General features: G+C 37.3%; 1 protein-coding gene across 10 annotated transcripts in view; it reads left to right on the top strand.

Annotated features, from left to right (window-relative positions):
* PTPRK (protein tyrosine phosphatase receptor type K) overlaps positions 1 to 23257 on the top strand; it is a 619180-nt gene that overhangs the window by 337892 nt on the left and 258031 nt on the right. For all 10 annotated transcript variants that reach the window (XM_086317874.1, XM_086317871.1, XM_086317869.1 and 7 more), the window contains one exon: positions 5736 to 5910. In XM_086317874.1, coding sequence (XP_086174000.1) covers positions 5736 to 5910 — 175 coding nt within the window. The remainder of the gene's footprint in view (positions 1 to 5735; positions 5911 to 23257) is intronic.

The raw sequence follows: 23257 nt of genomic DNA, 5'->3' as shown, positions 1-23257 counted from the left end.
CAGAAGTCAGTAGTGGTCTTATAACTGTTGCAGAGAAATAGAGTAGATCCTATATTGGCAGTACAGAAACAATGGAAAGTTTTTAAAAATTTGGAATTCTTCCAGGCTAGTGAAAATGTCTGAAATCACTGCTTATAAAGTAAATTAGGGTCAGAAAGTGAGGTCTCACTAACAATGCAAAAGACTGAAGGACTAGGAGACAATGTCAGCAGCAACTGTGATTCAGATTGAGAAAGCTGTTTTAGCACAGGAACCAGGTAGTAGTGAAGGCTGTTGAGCATTGCGGAGGCCTACGTGAATTTTGGGATCATGAGAATATTCACAGAACTATGGTGGAGAGGATAATTTGACCTGGTAGATAATTGATTGGAAGTCGTTGCAGAGGCTGGGAATTCCAGAAGTTAAGAGGTTATTTGAGTGGGATTGTGAAAGAGCGATATGCAAGTGAGAAACTGGGATAGAGGATAAAGTAGAAGACACTGTGCCATCCTTTGGGAAAAGTTTGGAGGAAAGTGTTACTGTGAGATGAATGACAACGAAGATGGAAAGATGAAATAATCATTATTGAGAGTAAAACATTAAGGGTATACTTATAAACTCATCACAGAAGATCATGGATTTTGAAATCCATCTTGAAAGTGCTAAAAGATGTGAGTGTGTTTGTGCAGAGTAAGATAATTTAGAAGGCAAGTAGGAAGTGGGAGTTGATTGGTCTTGCCAAAGGAAGAACTGAGAACTATAAATGGTAGTAAGAAAGGTGGTGGAAGATGGAGAGCACCACTGGAGGTGTAAATTGGGGGAGATGAGGTGAGGGCATGTAGCTGTATGAGTGCTGAGTCATGGTCTGCCTTCTCATTGGAAAATTAATATTAAATAATGTGATAACTGAAAAAATGCAGGTTGAGATTTACATGCATAAAGTTTTTTTGTTTGTTATGTGATTATAGGGAAAGAGAATTCAGGCTGCATTTTATGAATTTATATTTTAGGGCTGGTGAGTATAAGCTGCTCTTACTCTTTGTGGGTTAGGAACAAAGAATTAACAAAACACTCAATGAATGAAAAATGCCAATGTTAAATTTTGGACTTTTTATCTGCAGGTATATATAAGTATATATACGTATATATATGTCAGGTCCATGGATCAAGGCAAATATTTATATGGAATGTCAGGTCCATGAATCAAGGCAAATTGGAAGTGGTCAAACAAGAGATGGCAAGAGTGAATGTCGACATTCTAGGAATCAGAGAACTGAAATGGACTGGAATGGGTGATTTAATACAGATGACCATTATATCTACTACTGCAGGCAGGAATCCCTCAGAAGAAATGGAGTAGCCATCATGGTCAACAAAAGAGTCCAAAATGTAGTACTTGGACGCAGTCTCAAAAATGACAAAATGATCTCTGTTTGTTTCCAAAGCGAACCATTCAATATCACAGTAATCCAAGTCTATGCTCCAACCAGTAACGCTGAAGAAGCTAAAGTTGAACGGTTCTATGAAGACCTACAAGATCTTTTAGAACTAACGCCCAAAAAAGATGTCCTTTTCATTATAGGGGACTGGAATGCAAAAGTAGGAAATCAAGAAACACCTGGAGTAACAGGCAAATTTGGCCTTGGAATACGGAATGAAGCAGGGCAAAGACTAATAGAGTTTTGCCAAGAAAATGCACCGGTCATAAAAAACACCCTCTTCCAACAACACAAGAGAAGACGCTATACATGGACATCACCAGATGGTCAACACTGAAATCAGATTGATTATATTCTTTGCAGCCAAAGATGGAGAAGCTCTATACAGTCAGCAAAAACAAGACCAGGAGCTGACTGTGGGTCAGACCATGAACTCCTTATTGCCAAATTCAGATTTAAATTGAAGAAAGTAGGGAAAACCACTAGACCATTCAGGTATGACCTAAATCAAATCCCTTATGATTATACAGTGGAAGTGAGAAATAGATTTAAGGGCCTAGATCTGATAGATAGAGTGCCTAATGAAATATGGAATGAGGTTCGTGACATTGTATAGGAGACAGGGATCAAGACCATCCCCATGGAAAAGAAATGCAAAAAAGCAAAATGGCTGTCTGGGGAGGCCTTACAAATAGCCGTGAAAAGAAGAGAAGCGAAAAGCAAAGGAGAAAAGGAAAGATATAAACATCTGAATGCAGAGTTCCAAAGAATAGCAAGAAGAGATAAGAAAGCCTTCTTCAGCAATCAATGCAAAGAAATAGGGGAAAACAACAGAATGGGAAAGACTAGAGATCTCTTCAAGAAAATCAGAGATACCAAAGGAAAATTTCATGCAAAGATGGGCTCGATAAAGGACAGAAATGGTATGGACCTAACAAAAGCAGAAAATATTAAGAATGGATGGCAAGAATACACAGAAGAACTGTACAAAAAAGATCTTCATGACCCAGATAATCATGATGGTGTGATCACTGACCTAGAGCCAGACATCCTGGAATGTGAAGTCAAGTGGGCCTTAGAAAGCATTACTAGGGACAAAGCTAGTGGAGGTGATGGAATTCCAGTTGAGCTATTCCAAATCCTGAAAGATGATGCTGTGAAAGTGCTGCACTCAATATGCCAGCAAATTTGGAAAACTCAGCAGTGGCCACAGGACTGGAAAAGGTCAGTTTTCATCCCAATCCCAAAGAAAAGCAAATGCCAAAGAATGCTCAAACGACCACACAATTGCACTCATCTCACACGCTAGTAAAGTAATGCTCAAAATTCTCCAAGCCAGGCTTCAGCAATATGTGAACTGGGAACTTCCTGATGTTCAAGCTGGTTTTAGAAAAGGCAGAGGAACCAGAGATCATTTTGCCAACATATGCTGGATCATGGAAAAAGCAAGAGAGTTCCAGAAAAACATCTATTTCTGCTTTATTGACTATGCCAAAGCCTTTGACTGTGTGGATCACAATAAACTGTGGAAAATTCTGAAAGAGATGGGAATACCAGACCACCTGACCTGCCTCTTGAGAATCTGTATGCAGGTCAGGAAGCAACAGTTAGAACTGGACATGGAACAACAGACTGGTTCCAAATAGGAAAAGGAGTACGTCAAGGCTGTATATTGTCACCCTGTTTATTTAACTTATATGCAGAGTACATCATGAGAAACACTGGACTGGAAGAAACACAAGCTGGAATCAAGATTGCTGGGAGAAATATCAATAACCTCAGATATGCAGATGACACCACCCTTATGGCAGAAAGTGAAGAGGAACTCAAAAGCCTCTTGATGAAAATGAAAGAGGAGAGTGAAAAAGTTGGCTTAAAGCTCAACATTCAGAAAATGAAGATCACGGCATCTGGTCCCATCACTTCATGGGAAATAGATGGGGAAACAGTGGAAACAGTGTCAGACTTTATTTTTCTGGGCTCCAAAATCACTGCAGATGGTGATTGCAGCCATGAAATTAAAGGACGCTTACTCCTTGGAAGGAAAGTCATGACCAACCTAGATAGCATATTCAAAAGCAGAGACATTACTTTGCCAACAAAGGTCTGTCTAGTCAAGGCTATGGTTTTTCCAGTGGTCGTGTATGGATGTGAGAGTTGGACTGTGAAGATGGCTGAAGGTGGAAGAATTGATGCTTTTGAACTGTGGTGTTGGAGAAGAGTCTTGAGAGTCCCTTGGACTGCAAGGAGATCCAACCAGTCCATTCTGAAGGAGATCAGCCCTGGGATTTCTTTGGAAGGAATGATACTAAAGCTGAAACTCCATTACTTTGGCCACCTCATGCGAAGAGTTGACTCATTGGAAAAGACTCTGATGCTTGGAGGGTTTGGGGGCAGGAGGAGAAGGGGACGACAGAGGATGAGATGGCTGGATGGCATCACTGACTTGATGGACGTGAGTCTGAGTGAACTCCGGGAGTTGGAGATGGACAGGGAGGCCTGGCGTGCTGTGATTCATGGGGTTGCAAAGAGTCGGACACAACTGAGCGACTGATCTGATCTGATATATAAGTATATAGACACATGCATATATACAAGATAATATGCATGTACATATCATTTCAGATATAGAGAAGGGTGTTAAAGATACAGTAGATTTTAACATTTTAAAACTTATTAAAGTAATTAATTCCTTTATTATTTACTAGTTTAAAAATGCAAAGTATTTCAAACATTCAAAAAAATTTATAAAAAAAGCAAAAATTAACCACTAATATGCCCAACACTCTAATTTAATAGAAACTGATACTTTGCTTTTTTGTCCTAATTTTTCTAAACAACTTTTTCCCTAAGATTTAAACATATTTCAGAGGAATATAGGAGATGTTGTGCATTTACCAGGACTGTACTGGTTTTAGTTTGCTTAGTTTAACTGCCATGTTGAATTTTACTGATTGGATAAATCTCAGTTCATTTATCCACTACTCAGGTATATTTTATGGGATCTTTCCCATACTTAACTATTAGAAATGATTCTGAGTTGAGCATTCTTGTACATATGTGTGATCACACATGAAAGGGTGATCCAAATGTAGAAATGGAACTATTGGGTTCTATGTTTTATGCATCTTCAGCTTTACTAGATAGTAGCAAATAATTGTCTAACATGACTGTAACCATTTACACTTCCATAGGTAATTTTACTAGTCTGTTTTACACTATTTGATGAGATGATACATCAAATAATGTAAAAGGATACCAGGAATACTTAGCATTTTACGTACCAGACGTGAGAATGAGGATCATGGCCATTTATCTTTCATAGTTGTGGCTTTCCTTTGCCCTTTGTGCTATCTTTGATATAAAGAATTTTTAAATTTGGGCTGAGGATCTCTTTTCATGGTTATTATACATACACACTTTCTCTCTTTATAGCCTCTCCATTTGTTGACAGGATTATTTGTCTTTTTCCTTATTGAACTGTAGAAGAATTTTATATAACCTGACTATTTATCTTTGATGGCTTTTTTCATGACAAATAATCTTATCATGGTTTGTGGCTTGCTTTTTTCACTTTATATATGATATCTTTCAATATATAGAAGTTAGCAATTTTATTGTAGTTGAATTTGTCAACCACATTCTTTATGGTCTTGTGTGAGGCATCCTGATATTATAAATACATTTTCCAATAGTTCATTTTGAAAGTTGACAGATATGCTTTTAACTTTTAGGTTCCTTTGATTACTTCTTTTAAACGGTATAAATTGGCTGTCATTAATGCCAAAGAGATAAAAGTTTGCAAAGAGTACACATTTTGGCTTGACTGTAAATTATTCATTGGTATTTTATAGTCATCCTGTCATGATCGCATGCTATGCATTTAGAATACTGAGATGCATTGACCATGGTCTCAGTCTCCTGAAAGGGACAAATCTAATAAGCACATGCAGTGCAGTATAAGGGCTAAAAGAAGACTTTACATATATAAAACCTGGGAGAAGGGAGATGGCAGTGAATTATTTGCCAAGAAGCCATTATCTGTCCTGCTAATTCATATACTCTGGGCTAATAGAAATTTTATGGAAAACTGAGATTACTATTATAGTTTAGCACTACACCCCTTAAGGGAAACCAATATTAACTTACATCCTTTTTCTGATTGAAAGACAATAGTGAAAATTTGTGGGGCTACACGAATATTTTCCTCCTAATTTTAACAAATAATAAGTTATCACAGATGTTGTTTGCCAGGATGCTTTAAATTTCTGGAAATGTTAAAACCCTGTTTTATAAAAGATTGGTTTTTGTTTACAGAGACGAAATGGTGAAGATATACCTGTGGCTCAGACTAAGAACATCAATCACAGAAGATTTGCTGCTTCCTTTAGATTGCAAGAAGTGACAAAAACTGATCAGGATTTGTATCGCTGTGTAACTCAGTCAGAACGAGGTTCTGGTGTGTCCAATTTTGCTCAACTTATTGTAAGAGGTAAAGTAAAATTGCTTTCACTTCATGAAATTGCATGGCTTCATTAGAACAAAAGCGACTTTTGTAGATATTTGGATTGATTTTTAAATCTAGTGCTGTTTATCTCAAATTACTGCAAAAACCATATCATTATAAAAGTTCTGAAAATATCTTAAGGTCAAATTAAGATTGTTGTTATATGGTGTTTCCGATAAGGGTTCAGTAAGTGATTTTTATCAAAAGGAATCTATTTAATACTCGAACAGGGCTAAACATACATAAAATACTTTATTTTGCCATCAATTTAAAGCTACCAGAGGAATTGGTGAGGGATTATGATACATCGGTACTTTTCTTTAGTGGATACTGGAAAAACAAGTACAAGTGCATGTACAAGTACAAGTATAAGTATAAGTATAGTATAAGTAAGTATAAGCATAGTACTTATACTTGTAGAAGTACAAGTACAATGTATATTACATTCACTGAAAATTGACTGAGTCCCTATATAATTCACTCTTCTAGGTTGTGGAGATACAATGGTTAGTAAAATACAAAGACCCTCCCCTGTGTATGTAGGGCTTCCCTGGTGGCTCAGATGGTAAAGAGTCTGCCTGCAGTGCAGGAGACCCAGGTTTGATCCCTGGGTCAGGTAGATCCCCTGGAGAAGGAAATGGCAACCAACTCCAGTATTCTTGCCTGGAAAAATCCCATGGATGGAGGAGCCTGGCAGGCTATATAGTCCATGAGGTCGCAAAGAGTTGGACATGACTGAGCAACTTCACTTTCTTTTCCCTATGTAGCTTAACACTGAGGTATAATAGGCGCATCATATATAAAATTGTAGTATCGCATCAAGGGATGTGTTATGAATAAAAATAAATACACAAAATGAGGGGGATTGATGGCTTAATTAAGATGATCTGGAAGGCCTCTTTGTGAACATGACAACTGAGCTGAATCCTTCAAAAATGAGGACGTCAGCCATGTGAAAATTTAGAGGAAAAGCAACTTTTGATGAATAGACTATCATGTATCAGTTGTTTATAATAACAAATGAAAATAATTATAAACCATATAAGTCTCTTCAAGAAGAAGTTTGGCAGATTTTAACAAAAACATTTCATCTGGACTGAGATTTGTCAGAGGTGTCAGGGAAGGCCTTTGTCATTGACTTTCTTTGAGATAGAATCTGAAAGTTGAGAAAAAGTTGCTCAGATGAAGGTTGTAGTTTTGAGGGGCAGGGGTAAGAAAAAGAAGGATCAGCAAGCAGAGAGCAAGGCAAGTGTCAATGCTTAGAGGCTAGAAGGAGAAAATGAGATAATCCACATTCAAGTTAATACATTTTATAATGCTTAACATCAAATGTCTTTTACATGTATTATTTCATTGTTAGATTTACTTGATTTTAATACTTTAACCTTTAGTACTTTCAGAAGAAAATTGAAATTCAGACTATTTGATAATTGCCCAAGGCCACAAAGATCTAATAACTGGCTGAGCCAGAATTTAATTCCATGTTTCTTAACTCCTGGAGCTGGGCTCATTCTTTTCCACCAAAGCTTTATCTCACATTAACATTATTAAATAATGCTATTAGCTGCTTATAATGCTTTTGTCTTGAGAGATTCTGTGGCTCATTAAAAAAGAGAAGTTTATCTTTGTAAATTGAATAGAACTCTATTATAAATAAAACTTTGCTTATAGCTCCAGAGTCACCTTATATAGCACGTGCTTTAGTTCATGAAATCACAGCCCCAGTTCATTGACTAACAAGAAAATATGGTAATATTTAACTCCAGTGTTTAGGTAAACAAGTTAACATATATTCATATATGTTTGTATATTTATCTTTGGTGAGCCCTTTGCCTACATCTTTCTCACCTGAGCCTGACGGTATCTTTGAAAAGCCTGAAGGTGTCCTTGGGTAATCTTCAGAGTAATTAATATGCTATGGATACAAGAAGGTGGGTGTGCTCTTGAGTCATCATGCTCGCTGTTTCTCCACGGGGCTGTATGTGCATTCATGATGTGCAGCCGCTGAAGGAGACAGTAGCTTTTAATAATGCAACTAGAGTGCTTTTGACTAACCTACCGTTTTATATATGTGTGTGTGTGTGTGTGTGTGTGTGCTCAGTTGCTCAGTTGTGTCTGAGTCTTTGTGGCCCCAGGGACTGTAGCCCTCCAGGATCCTCTGCCCATGAAATTTTCCAGGCAAGAATACTGGAGTTGGGTACAATTTCCTATTCCAGGGTATCATCCTGACCCATATATATAAAAGGATCATCCAGACCCATATATATATAAAGAGAGAGAGGCATAAATATAGATCTATAGATATAAAAATTTTTGAAGAAGTAGCCCCTGATGTATTCAACAGTTATAAAAGGCAGAGTTGAAGCCTTAGCTAGTTGCTCCCTTTAAATGTAAATTTCCTTCTTTCAGATAGCCATGTAGTGCCTGTTTATTTTAAAAGAGATTTATTTTGGATTATTAGATCTTCCTTGTTTATCTGAATTGAAAAGTAGATTTTATCAGAGCTTGCTTTTCTTTGCTTAGAGAATCTATATTATGGCTATTCCAGGAGTGCTACTTGAGAAGTAACTAATTATTTCAATAACATTTATAAAAGGAAACTCTGAATTTCATAGAAAATCTTAGCTATTTTTCTTTCCCCTTTTTTCCTTTTTGTTTTTTTATGATGTTCCTGCCATTTAACCTATATTTGGTTTTACATTTTATATTGTACTTGTTGGGTAAAGACATGATGGTGCTGTGAATGTACTATCCAGAATCTGTTTACATTTTAGAAATATATTTTGATAGTTTGGCACTGTTCTTTTTCTTTTTCATGTATTTTACTTTGATGTATATTTAACACTTACAGGTGATACTTTGCTTGCAGTTTGATTTGAAAACTAATATGAAACAATACATTCTCTTGTTTGTTCAGTAAGCACCAAATAAATATTGGTACCCACAAAATACACCCTTTGGGGTCAGCTCTCCTGGTGTTGAAATAGTGCTGAGAATTAACTATGGTGACAAGTCTTGTCTCTCATTGGCACTTTCAAAGCTGACATCCTGTTACATGGATACAAAAGATGGTAATTTTAAAGGAAATTTTGGGGGCAGTGATATGAATAGTTTTTAATAAGATCTGGCATAGTATTGCCTGTTGTCAAAGATGACCCAAGGGTAAGAGTTTATTAGTGCATTTTCTCCTAAACTGAAAGTGACAGGGCATGCTTAAGGCTTTTTGGGTGCTGTTTGTTACAAATGAAAATTTCCCTGCAGAATTCTCATGTTGAAGAGTATTGATCTCTGTGTTCCCACAGCCAGAGGAAGAAAAAAAATGCTGAAATAGACTTTATCATGATTTTAGCTTTGCTTCCAGATCATTTTGAGTAGTGATAACATTTTCAGTTTGTGGAAGCCAATCTTTATTGACAAAGAAGGTTTTACAGAGATGAAATGAAGAGCAGATGTTTTGCTCAGTGTTTCTACAAGATAGAAGTATAAAAAATGTGAGATACACATTGAAATGTTTATAAACTTCAGATGAAAAGCACCACCTGTAGTCTGTTATATTATAGATTCTCATTCTTTTAAAAAAAAATTTTAATTGAAAGATAATTGCTTTACAATACTGTGTTGGTTTCTGCCATGTGGTACATATACACAATGGAATGCTCAGTTCAGTTCAGTTTGGTTGCTCAGTCGTGTCCAACTCTTTGCGACCCCGTGGACTGCAGCATGCCAGTCCTCTCTGTCCATAAGCAATTCCCAGAGCTTACTCAAACTCATGTCCATTGAGTCGGTGATGCCATCAAACCATTTTATCCTCTGTCGTCCCCTTCTCCTTCTGCCTTCAATCTTTCCCAGCATAAGGGTCTTTTCTAATGAGGCGGTTCTTCACATCAGGTGGCCAAAGTATTTGAGTTTCAGCTTTAGCATCAGTCCTTCCAGTGAATATTCAGGACTGATTTAGGATGGACTGGTTGGATCTCCTTGCAGTCCAAGGGACTCTCAAGAGTCTTCTCCAACACCACAGTTCAAAAACATCAGTTCTTCCGCACTCAGCTTTCTTTATAGTCCAACTCTCACATCCCTACATGACTACTGGAAAAACCATAGCTTTGACTAGACAGACCTTTGTTGGCAAAGTAATGTCTCTGCTTTTTAATATGCTGTCTAGGTTGGTCATAGCTTTTCTTACAAGGAGCAAGCATCTTTTAATTTCATGGCTGCAGTCACCATCTGCAGTGATTTTGGAGCCCCCCAAAATAAAAGTCTCTCACTGTTTCCATTGTTTCCCCATCTATTTGCCATGAAGTGATGGGACCCGATGCCATGATCTTAGTTTTCTGAATGTTGAGTTTTAAGTCAAGTTTTTCACTCTCCTCTTTCACTTTCATTAAGAGGCTCTTTAGTTCTTCTTTGCCTTTTGCCATAAGGGTGGTGTCATCTGCATATCTGAGGTTATTGATATTTTCCCCAGCATGTTGATTCCAGTTTGTGCTGCATCCAGCCTGGCATTTCACATAATGTGTTCTGCATATAAGTTAAATATGCAGGGTGACAATGTACTGCTGCTGCTGCTGCTACTAAGTTGCTTCAGTCGTGTCCGACTCTGTGCGACCCCATAGACAGCGGCCCACCAGGCTCCCCCGTCCCTGGGATTCTCCAGGCAAGAACACTGGAGTGGGTTGCCATTTCCTTCTCCAATCCATGAAAGTGAAAATTGAAAGTGGAAAGTGAAAGTGAAATCACTCAGTCGTGTCTGACTCTTACTGACCCCATGGACTGCACCCTACTGGGCTCCTCCATCCATGGGATTTTCCAGGCAAGAGTCCTGGAGAGGGGTGCCATTGCCTTCTCCATCAAATGGGTATATCTTTCCTTTTATCATTGCCTTTAGCTTCTCTTCCTTTCTCAGCTATTTGTAAGGCCTCCTTAGACATAAAGTAGATTCTCATTCTTGATCTCCTTTCTTTTCCACCTGGCTGAATCAAAGATGCAACTAAATTTCTAGCCAACCGACCCACAATAAACTTTTATAAAATTCTGATTGCTACAACTGACACTCAATTTCTATTCCCATTTGTTAACTATGCTTTTGTATTATTCCTTCTGTGAAACTCTTAATTACATTTTTGAAGTTCTTTAATGTGAAAGGCATAGTCTTTTCTTTGTCTTTGTTGTTGCTTAGACAACATTTCAGAAGGCAATGGCACCCCACTCCATTACTCTTGCCTGGGAAATCCCATGGATGGAGGAGCCTGGTAGGCTACAGTCCATGGGGTCACGAAGAGTCGGACTCGACTGAGCGACTTCACTTTCACTTTTCACTTTCATGCATTGGAGAAGGAAATGGCAACCCACTCCAGTATTGTTGCCTGGGGAATCCCAGGGACGGGAGCCTGGTGGGCTGCCGTCTATGGGGTCGCACAGAGTCGGACACGACTGACGTGACTTAGCGGTAGTAGCAGACAACATTTCAGTGGTGTATAATAGCCATTATCAAAATTCTCTGAACATACATATTCAATTAATTTTGTTATCTATTCCTAATGACTACCACTGACCTCTAGCTGTAAAATGAAGTGAATGTCAACACATGTACCAGTGGAGGTGGCCCTGTAAAGCAAATTTCAGTGTTAGAATCATAAGGACTTTGGATTGTTGTTGGTATTTGCCTTTGCAGGACAATACAAATTAAGGGTAAGTGTATTTGCTGGCTTTTATAACTGAAAGGTGCAGAGATAGGCTTCAGGGTTGGTTCATTTAGTCATGAAAGATCCATGTTCTTTCCAGTTCTTCCTTCTAAAGTTCATAGTTTTGACTAAGTCAAGGTCCCTTAATGGTCACAGGATAGCCATATGGCTATACACTTCTTTGGTCTCATCCACATGAGGATAGAAAGGTTACCACCTCTCACATGTATCAAAAATTGCATGACTGCATATGGAGAGACAACTGGAATGGCCAGTAGAGGACTTTTGTAAGTGGGACTACAGAGCATATCATTGTTATTCAGAGGGAGTCTACTCACATAAAAGAGGAACTGAGGATGTTTTTCACAAAAGGTACAACTTTACCTTGAAGGACATGCAGAGTTTGGAACTTGGTAATGTCGGAGAAGGGCGTTATCATAATAAGTCAGGTAACAGTACAAAGTGGGACTTTGTGGGGAATGACGCACTGTTAATGGAGTTGCTTGTAGTTATTGTACAACTTACCCACTATACCTGTGAAGGAAAGCTGTCCCAACTAACACTAAGTTTGCATTTGAACCTTTCAGATTCTACCCTTATTGTAATCATATGTAGTTTATATTCCATTAGAGTCTGTCTAGTCCGTTGTTAAGAGTTGGACAAGACTGAGCGACTTCACTTTCACTTTTCACTTTCACGCATTGGAGAAGGAAATGGCAACCCACTCAAGTGTTCTTGCCTGGAGAATCCCAGGGACGGGGGAGCCTGGTGGGCTGCCGTCTATGGGGTCGCACAATGTCAGACACGACGGAAGTGACTTAGCAGCAGCAGCAGCAGTCCGTCTTTGTTTGCTACAGCATTTGGCATATTTTTTACATAAATACAACTGATACTATTCTAAAAATTCATAAATAAAATGTAGCTGAAGTCAGAGCAGTGGGGCTGACTCTTAAAGATATAAGGAATGAATGATGAACTACATCCCTCCCTTACCTGGGATTAATGGAGGGAAGATTACTGGGATAGAGGAAAAGATGATGGCTGTTTGTTTTTTGTTGTATATGAACCAGTTTTATATGAACTAGGAGGGTGACTTTTTGTTTAGAATGAATTTTTTCTCACTTGAAAAACAATCTTGATTTAACTAACTTGTTGTAGTCTTTTGTATATATCAGTTAAAAATCATATCTGACTCTCATTTTAGTGTTTTTATAATAGAAACAAGGGCACTTGAGAAGTGCAAAACACACATTCTAATACTCTTGTTAGCTGGTGGTTGAAAAGCCATGAAATTTCTAGCTTGCGTCCTTTAGCATTCTCTTTAATACCACACACTATTGATTGTTAGCTAGTTTTCATAGCACAGCTGGTTTTCATTCAAGCTGATTCTTGAATTAATGTATAGATTCTTTTTCTAACAGTGACTTAAAAATCCCTTTTCTTTGCTTCTCTTGTAAAAACTGATCATCTTGATAGCAAATTTAGAGTTATCTTGCAGAATTCAATTTAAGCATTTGTTTTACAAAATCTGAAGTATAAGAACATAAGTATAAACCACATACAAATTTCCCCCAACTACCCCTACGTTAGGAAAATGCCTGCAGTCAGTCAAGGGATACCAAATGTGTCAAATTTGGAGGAGACCACAAATGTGGCATATGTAAAAATGCTATATTGGTACCCTTGAGTATGGTAAAAGGAACATTTGGAGTCTCCTCTCATCCATAGGAGCTGCTTGTAATTCAGGTGATTCCATTCAATGTACAAGATGTCTGGTACATTTTTAAACTCTAAATGAGCAAAAAGATACTGGATGTCCTTTATTTTATTACTGAAACACTGTTCTATCCACTATTGTGCTCCATTATTCCAAATAATTTTTCCTATTAATTTTCTCCTGTTTTGTGTTCCCTTATGCTCTTTGATGAAAGTGATAGAGTACAGCACTTGTCTCACTAGAGCAGTGATTTTCATGCTATTTATTTTCTTGTTTGTTTTAAAAATGAAAATGCAGTCAGAGTTCTTTCTGGAAGAATTTCTGAGTGTATTTGCATAGGTGAATCTCATGTAATGTTTAGCAGTTGAGGCACTGATCATGGTTTTTTTGGAATGCGTCTTTGAGGACTTTGCTTTTGTTGGAGCTTTCTACTTACGAATTTAAGAAGGATCAAAGAGGACACAGAATGATCTGCATGCCAAATAATTCCTTCTGTTGAACTCAGTGTCCTTAGTTGCTCAGTCATGTCCGACTCTTTGCAGACCCATGGACTGTAGCCCACCAAGCTCCTCTGTCCATGGGGATTCTCTAGGCAAGAATACTGGAATGGGTTGCCATGCCCTTCTCCAGAGGATCTTCCCAACCCAGGGACTGAACCCAGGTCTCCTGCATTGCAGGCAGATTCTTTCCCATCTGAGTCATCAGGGAAGCCCCCTGTTGAACCCTAGGGAATTTGATTTCAGAGCACTGATGATAGGTCTACACTTTTCTTCTGAGCCTCTCAATTCTATTTTCTTGGAGTTCATGATAAATATTTCTTCTGAAGGATCTATGTCAACTTCCCAGATTTTGTAATTTATATTCCCCTCCATGCTCATTCTTTTTCTTTCTCTTAGCCCAAACCAAAAAGGAGGCAATGAAGTCAATTTGTAACTTCATTGAAAAATCAACTAACAGCCTTTATTGAGTACTTAAAATGGTAAGGGGCTTCCCTCATAGCTGAGTTGGTAAAGAATCCACCTGTAGTGTAAGAGACCCCGGTTCGACTTCTGGGCCAGGAAGATCCACAGGAGAAAGGATAGGCTACCCACTTTACTATTCTTGGGCTTCTCTTGTGGCTCAGCTGGTAAAGAATCTGCCTGCAATGCGGTAGACCTGGGTTCAAACCCTGGTAGCTCCCTGGAGCTACCCACTTCAGTATTCTGGCCTAGAGAATTCCATGGACTGTATATATAGTCCATGGGGTCACAAAGAGTCAGATATGATTGAGCGACTTTCACTGGCACTTCACTTTCACTAAATTGGTTATAATAGGCATCAGGAAATTACAAAGTAACCTCAGACATAATCTCAGCTCTCAAGCAATTTATAATTTAATTAATTGTATAGGAGATTGTTGAATTCTTGAATATTTGGGCACAGAATTTTGACTTTGATTTTGATCAGATCTTTAATTTATAGAGGGAAAAATAATATCCTCCAATAAGTAGAAAATATACCAATGGATATTTAGCAAACTTATTAAGCACTCTTTTGGTCTATAATGTGGTATATAATTTGTACTATGAGAGTCTTATCAAATGTGAAACTGAAGCTCTATAGCTGATAGACTGGAGTAAATCATCAAAGCAGAGAGAGAATTCATAGTTTTCAGCTGTATGTGTGTGCTGATGGTGGCGTAAGTGTTGTGGTTGGACTGGACTCCATTAATTGTAGATCTTGAATTTCTTCCACTTTTTCACCACTTCAATCTTCTAGAGTCGGTAATAGCAGACTTCCCAACCAGTGTATGATTGACAGGTGTTTCAGTGTTAAGCTTTTTTTCAGTTAACATAAACTATTTTCAAGTTAGATGTTGACATCTTTTTAAAAACTAGCTAATCCACATTCTGCTTACTAGTGAAATGGCATCAGGAACCTGACTTTCTAAGCACAAACTAGGAAATACACAGAAACAGAAACTACTGATGCCATGTTAAGTGGAAGTAAATATCAGGTAAATCAGTCAAAACCAACTTATTCAGCAAAGTTTATCATATTTTTACCGTAGAAAGAACTTTCCATTTGGGTTCATATAAATCATGTTATTTCCTTTTCTGAGAAACATTTGAATTAGTAAGAAATAAAAACAGTCAAAGGTCAACACAAATAAGTACAGATAAACATTTATATTCTCTTAATCCTGTGCATGGATTGTGTTTAGTTCATAGTTAACTAGTTTTTATAAAAAAGAAAAAAATTATAACATTTTCATGTTGAACATGAGGATTTGGAGGCTGAGGACTAGACAGAGATTAAATAATTGTAGCAAAGTATGAGCAGCTTTTCTCAGTGCATAAATCCATTACTACCTCTCCTTATCCAGCTTTCACTTACCTCTGATGTTCATTTTAGAGAAATTATGGCCTACAGAGGTGGTCTTATCTCTCATGGGCTGTAGGACAGGGTTGTATTTAACTTTAGGATATCATTTAGAAGGTAACTTTGTTTTGCTTTGTTTTCTGCCTTCTGAGCCCTCAACTAAGAACATACTTTGTTGTCTTTTCTGTAGTGTTGTGCAATTCAGAATTAGATTTAGTTGTGATGGCACAGAATCTGTCCTTGTGTTAAAACAACAAAGAAACAACAAATGAATAATTACCTGTACCTCTGTTAGGAAGAAATTTTACCCACATGGTTATTTACATTTTCCTAATTGCCACTTGGATTTCCTATGGTCTTCTTATGCATATGGAAGGAACCATTACTGTTCTTATTTTACCTGCTACCCCCTCCAGTGAATTTCCTTCACATTAGTGAAAAAGAAAAATCACAGTGCTTTTCTGGTCCAAAGAATTTAAATGAAATATGCTCTGAGTACCACTCACAATTTCTTTTCTATCACTCACCTCCTTAATCCACAGCAAGCATCCTCCTGCCATTATACTATTATAGTTGTTATTTCCTCCACCTGGATTTTCTTTTTTTCCCCTCAAATAAATGCATATTTTCACATTCTTATCTTATTCAGGTTTCTCTCAGTTTTTTCCCCAAATACTTAAAAGTCAAATGATAGTTATTTTCTAGTACAAAATAAAATTCATTGATTTTGTTTTATAATATTTTTTCTCCAGAGTTATTTAGCTCTAAGCTTTCAAAAGATCTTTATGTAACACCTACTATTAGTATGTGCAGAACAAATATTTGTACAAGACAGTGGTCTGAAATATACTCACATTGTTGGGTGAAATATAGCAGCTAGAAATACATATGTTAATAGGCTGTTTCTTTCATTTTCTGAATTTTATTACGTATCCTTGAGTGCTCAGAACTTTCTTTGCCTTCAGTGCCATTGCTTTCATCCCTATTACCATTGTATTTTTACTGTACTTTTTACTTTTTTTAAATTAAGAAAAAAATTTCTATGTGCTGAGACTATTTTTATTGAGGTTTAATTGATTTATAATATTATATTAGTTACAGGTGTACAACATAATGATTCAATACTTTTATAGATTATACTCCATTTAAAGTTATTACAAAATAATGGCTTTATTTACCTGTGTAGTACAATATAGCTTTGTTACTTATTTTATACATAATAGTTTGTATCTCTTAATCCCATATGCCTGTCTTGCCCTTCCCCCTCCCATCTCCAGACTGGTATTCACTGAAAGTGAAAGTTGCTCTTTGTGACCCCACTGACTATACATACAGTCCATGGAATTCTCTAGGCCTGAACACTGGAGTTGGGTAGCCTTTCCCTTCTCCAGGGGATCTTCCCAATCCAGGGATTGAACCCAGGTCTCCCTCAATGCAGGCGGATTCTTTATCAGCTGAGCCAGAAGGGAGCCCAAGAATACTGGAGTGGTAGCCTATCCCTTCTCGAGCGGATCTTCCTGACCCAGGAATTGAACTGGGGTCTCCTGCATTGCAGGCAGACTCTTTACTAACTGAGCTCTCGGGTAATCACTAGTTGCTCTCTGTATCTGTGAGCTTTTTACTATGCTTTGTAAAGAGTGCTCACTGGTCTCCCTCCATCAGTACTTGCCTCCTCTGAGTCCGTCTTCACACAATAGCTGACAGACTGACTGCTCTTCTGATTCTGATGGCTTCTTGGTTAGGCAGTATTAGTCCAGATGTCTCATCGCAGTCTCCAAGACCCATTGTCATCTGGCTCTGCCCACCTTCCCAGTCCAGATTCTCCTTTACTCACCAAACTCTAGCAGCACTGACTTGCTTTCACTAGATCATGCTCTCTTCAACCTTAGGGCCTAGGCATTTTATGTCCACAGTGCATCTTCACATTTCTTCAATATATTATTGCATTCCTAACATCTGCCTCCACCTCTCAATTAACTAAGTTAAGGACTCTTCCCATTGCTTGTTTACTATTCTATTTCTATAGCCAGGACCATGGCCAATACCCAGCTGATATAATCAAGTAATTGTTCAAGAAACAAAAACAGCATAGATTGTAAAGTGCCATATGAATGGCATGGTCTTAAGGTGTAGGACAGAAGAGGCAGCCTCATTCTTGACTTTACCAGTTGGGGAATGAGCTGTGGAAGAGGCAGACATCCATCTTACCAGTGATGGATGGATAGGATTTGGACAGTTGAAAATAAATATGGGCATTTTAAGCAGAGGGTGTGATATAGGAAAAGATATGTTCTTGAGGGCTATTGTTACATATAGACCACGGCACAGTGTTTCACAGGGAAGTCTGATGTGACCCTGAAATTGTACTTTGAGGCCTAACTGTGGAGCAATTTGAAAGCCTGACTAAGGAATATGAAAAATTATATCATTTGATCTGGGAACTTTTGGGAGTTTTACAGTAGGTTACTCATGTCTTCATATCTGATTCAGAAAACTAGGATGAGAGATGATTTGGAGAATAATGAGTTTTCAGGGAGTAAGTTTAGGGGGCCCTAAAAATCTTAAACACTTGAGATGGTAAGACATCCTTAGGGAGGGTTGTGTTGGAAAGGACAAGTCAAAGTTGAGAGATTATGGTGGAAATACTGTTAAGAATATTGTGAAATGACCAGAGATGGAATAGTCAGCCTGGGATACTAGGTGAAATATAGTATTATGGACAAAAGTTTGGAATGCTTGTAGAACTTACTTGAGAGCATAGGTGTTCATTTGAGTTGTAAATTCTTGCTTGGGTCACTGGAGAGATAGGTTTTAAATCTTTGGGCATATGGAAAAGGCTTCAGCTAGTTGAAGGTTATTAACAGAGATTCAACACAAGATAAATAGACACTAAGTGTAGAGAAATTCTAGTGTATAGACATTCTTTTGGAAGCTTCCATTTCAGAATCCTTAGCCAATGTTATTAGAATTTTTCATGTTGCTAAACTTAGGATAAAAGTAGATGTATGCAATTTGGAAAGAGAGTCCTGACATGGTTAAATATAATGTCTTTCTTTACTCTTGACATTATTCATATACGAAATAAACACATGTGAGATATAGCATGTGTAAATATTTTCTCCTTGCTGCTTTATGTAGATTGCTTTTTTGGGGTTTGAGTTAAGTGAAAATCTGTTAAGTGAAAATCTTCCTGTACTTTGTGCTTCATAGAAATAAAGCAAGCTCTCCAAAGACTTTTCCACTTTTTCTGCTCTTCAGAATTTGAGTGGCCCTGATAATAATGCTCCTAGATATGTTTTTTTCTTACATCAATTTTTTAAGGCATTGAAAGGAAGGCGGTTTTTCTTTCTAAGGCTCCTGTTCAAGAGCATTTCTCAGTCCTCAAAGAATGACACTCACTCCATCAGGTCATTTAAAAATATTTACTTAAGGATAAAGAGTTCCCACCTGCCATTAATTGTTCTATGTTAAAACCCCCACCAGGTTTGACATTTCTTTGTATTGTGCAGGGTTGTTAAAAAGTAGTTACCATGACCAGACTGGTTGATACATCACAATGATGAAAAGCGAGCTGTTTGGGATTCAACATGGATGGTGGAAATGCAAGATGTCAGAGGAGCCATATATTAAAGAGAATTTGAATTGGAAACCGAATCCCAATCTGCCACTGGGAACATTTTGATCATTTTGATTTATTAAACTTTTATAACAGCATTCAGATAGAGTGGAATTAAAACCCTTTAGTCCTGATAGTTTATTGTACACCAACCACTATGTAGCTGGTATCATTTTTGAAGGTTCTCTTAGCAATCAGTGAAGAAGGAAAAAAATGTGTTGGTGAGAGACTTAATTTAAAAGGCAGTTTTCACAGATATTCTTGCATCTAACTTTTAATCCCTTTTATTTGCATTGGGTCAAGTTTGAAAACAGATCTTGCAGTTTTAACCTACCAAGTACCTTAAAGTTCTGATTTTTACTGTAAAGTTTATTTGGAACTCTGATTACTGGTTTTCATATTAAAGTATTGTATTTATGGACATATCATAGGCTATCATTTCTTTCTGGCTCATGTACTTTGCACTCAGAGATATCTATTTTCTGTCTATATCTAAGTTTGTGTTTCTGAGTGTTATGAATAAATATTCAAGTGGAAATACTAATACAATTCTGAAGGCTAACTTGCAACAGAAAACAAAATAATGTATTTTCCTGCAATTACTGGAATTCCGTAACTTGGATCTTTTCAAAATCATCTTTCGGCATCAGCAAGCATGGGTTTTCTTTTCTGAACAGTGGCTCTGTAATAAAGGGAAATCAATTACTATTAGAGAGGCACTATAGGTTAAAGGCATTACAGGTTCACACTTGGTTTTGCAGCTGGGACAGGGTACTTAGCTGTGAATCAGGAATGATGCCAAAGATGGATGAGACAGAGTTCAAGGAGCAGTAATGTGAGGGTCCAGGACTATCGTTTCAAGCTGTCTGCACAGTAATGATTGATGGGTTGGTGGTAAGAAGTAATAATACCAGATGATGAAAGATGCATCTCAGCCTCTGGAGCCACAGCATACCAGCTACCTGTTGGAGTTCTGGGGCATAATGATTCCTGATTTGCAACCAAACGGTTTTGCTGCATTTAGCAACCTAGATTTTTGGCAGCTGTGAAGGAAGCAAGCAGCATATCAAACACTCCTGCACATTGTAAATTTAATTACCTCATATTTATGCATAGTAGTTGTTGACAGGATCTTATAAGCTATGCTAATACGGTAGGTAATTTGTTACCTCCAGAAATCACTTTCCATGTGTCTTCTGATCATTATCATGAAACATGATAAATGATCTAGCCCATGAGGTATAAATGAAAATGAAATGGATAATTGGATTCTATGTCTAAATTGTGGCTGGAATAGTCACAGCAATTATAATTGAATTTATCTCATAAAAATGTGTTTGGCCCTATGTTAGTGACCTTTCATCATCTTGAGCCTGTGATGTTATATGAAACTATTCATAAGATAATTATAAGAAGTTTATCACAATTGTATAAAAAATTCTCTAACACTTTAAATTTTCTCTGTTTTTGCTTTATTTGCCTATAACTTGAAGTATTCAGTATTATACTGTTTATCTACAATGGATTTAAGCAGCTGATACTGATAATCTTTTGATACTGAAAATGTTCTGTTGTTACCAATGCCTTGATTGAACAATTTAGGAATATTGCAAGATATAATTGACAGTATTTTTATGAATATCTTTTGTTATTAGCAGCACGTTTCTTTCTGTGGAATGTTAGAAGTGTATCTTCTTAATGAATGTGTGTAGTTTCTTTGATTCTTATGAGAGAATTTCTCTGAAATAATAAAAGAGAACTTATTTCAAGTATCATCAGACTTATATTCTTTCTCACATCTCTTCAATTCATTTTAAATAACAAATATTATTTTATTATAAACATTAAAAACTCCAATTCATTGATTTGATTGACATTTTTGAACAGTTACATAGGCTGATCATTGTAATTTTTGCTAATAAAAATAACTAAGATACATGATCTTTAGGGTCTTATAATTCTGTTTTTATAGTAGCTGCATGGATATCTAGTCTTTAAATTATAACATATTATTATACTTATTCTTTGTGCGTGATAATACTAAAATTCCTTTCTCATTTCTAGTTTCTTTCAATAATCGTCCAAGAAGCCAACATGTTCACTCAACCTAGATTCCAGCAAGTCTTGGATGGCTTTTTTAGAATCTAGGCAGAATCCTGTACATCTGTGGTCTGTGAAAAGCTAAGAAACCTAACTATCCTGATAATCCTTCTGCATTCTTCCTCCCTTCTTTCCTGAACATTCTTCTTGGATTTTAAACCAAGAATTATGAATTGACTCTGTAGCTTTATGAAGATTTTGGAAATATTTTATGACTCTGATAAGATTCTCTGGATTTCAAAAGTTCCTTGATTATCAAAAAAGTATATTATTCAGAATTCAATAGCCTGTCTTCTATTTGAGGGCATAGTGCTTGGTAATAAAACAAAGTCCATCAGCTCTTATCCTTAATTTCACTAGAATATTAAACTCTAGGCAGCTTCCTGGTGGTACTCAGCAAGGTGGATTTTTGTTTGATCTAGTCACCTTTGATAAAATCAGATGAAAATCTGAAGACTCTCTGGCTTTTTTTTTTAACTTCTTTCTTTATAGACTACCATTATTGTCTTATTTTCAGCTTCTTGAAGCAGGATTTAGAAAAGTTTTAATACATGCTCTGGAGGAAGTTTTCTCCTCCACTTACTCTATTTTTGTATTCAAGGTAGGGACATGCTCCGAGTAACTCTTCACATTGAAAGTCAAATCATGAGTCACATTCTCTTCAAATTATTCACTTGCAGGGTAGCTCTATTTCTGTGTTTGCTGAGTAGAAATCCAGAGAGATGCTATGAGATGGGCTCACAGAGTTTTTTCTGTGAACAAACAGAGGCAGTCCAATCGAAGTTCAAATAATGTTGACATTATTGAACTTAAATCGGCATGATTCCAGAATAATGTTAAATAATTATTTAACATTTCAGTAGAGACTTTCAAAAGAGAGATGTTATGGGAAATGTAAACATCTAGCTCTGCTTCATTGACTATGCTGAAACTTTGGACTGTATAGATCACAACAAACTGGAAAACTCTTAAAGACATGGAAATACCAGACCACTTTACCTGCATCCTGAGAAACCTGTATGCAGGTCAAGAAGCAACAGTTAGAACCGGACATGAAACAGTGGACTGGCTCCAAATTGGGAAAGGAGTACGTCAAAGCTGTATATTGTCTTATTTAACTTATATACAGAGTACAAAATGCAAAATGCTGGGCTGGGTGAAACTCAAGCAGGAATCAAGATTGCTGGGAGAAGTATCAAAAGCCTCAGAAATGCCGATGACACACCCTGATGGCAGAAAGTGAAGAAGAGCCTCTTGATGAAAGTAAAAGAGGAGAGTGACAAAGCTGACTTAAAACTCAACTTAAAACTAAGATCATGGCATCCAGTCCCATTATTTCCTAGCAAATAGATGGGGAAACGGTAGAAGCAGTGACAGACTTTATTTTCTTGGGCTCCAAAATCACTGCAGATGGTAACTGCAGCCATGAAATTAAAAGACACTTGCTTCTTGGAGGAAAAACTAGGATAAACCTAGACAGTGTATTAAAAAACAGCAACATCACTTTGTTGACAAAGGTCCGTATAGTCAAAGCTATGTATGATCTTCCCAGTAGTCGTGTACAGATGTGAGAGTTGGACCATAAAGATGGCTGAGCACCAAAGAATTTTTGCTTTTGAACTGTGATGTTGGAGAAGACTCTTGAGAGTCCCTTGGACTGCAAGGAGATCCAACCAGTCCATTCTGAAGGAAACCAACCCTGAATGTTATTGGAAGGACTGATGCTGAAGCTCCTGTCCTTTTGTCACCTGATGTGAAGCGCTGACTCACTGGAAAAGACCTTTATGCTGGGGAAGATTGAGGGCAGGAGAAGTGGTTAACAGATTATGAGATGGTTGGATGGGATCATCAACTCAA

The sequence above is a fragment of the Bos grunniens genome, chromosome 9 (assembly GCF_055505025.1).
Source record: "Bos grunniens cultivar Pamir isolate PY7600 chromosome 9, Bosgru_T2T1.0, whole genome shotgun sequence".
Taxonomy (NCBI): domain Eukaryota; kingdom Metazoa; phylum Chordata; class Mammalia; order Artiodactyla; family Bovidae; genus Bos; species Bos grunniens.
Note: the sequence above shows the minus strand (reverse complement) of the source record. Positions and strands in the feature narration are given on the sequence as shown.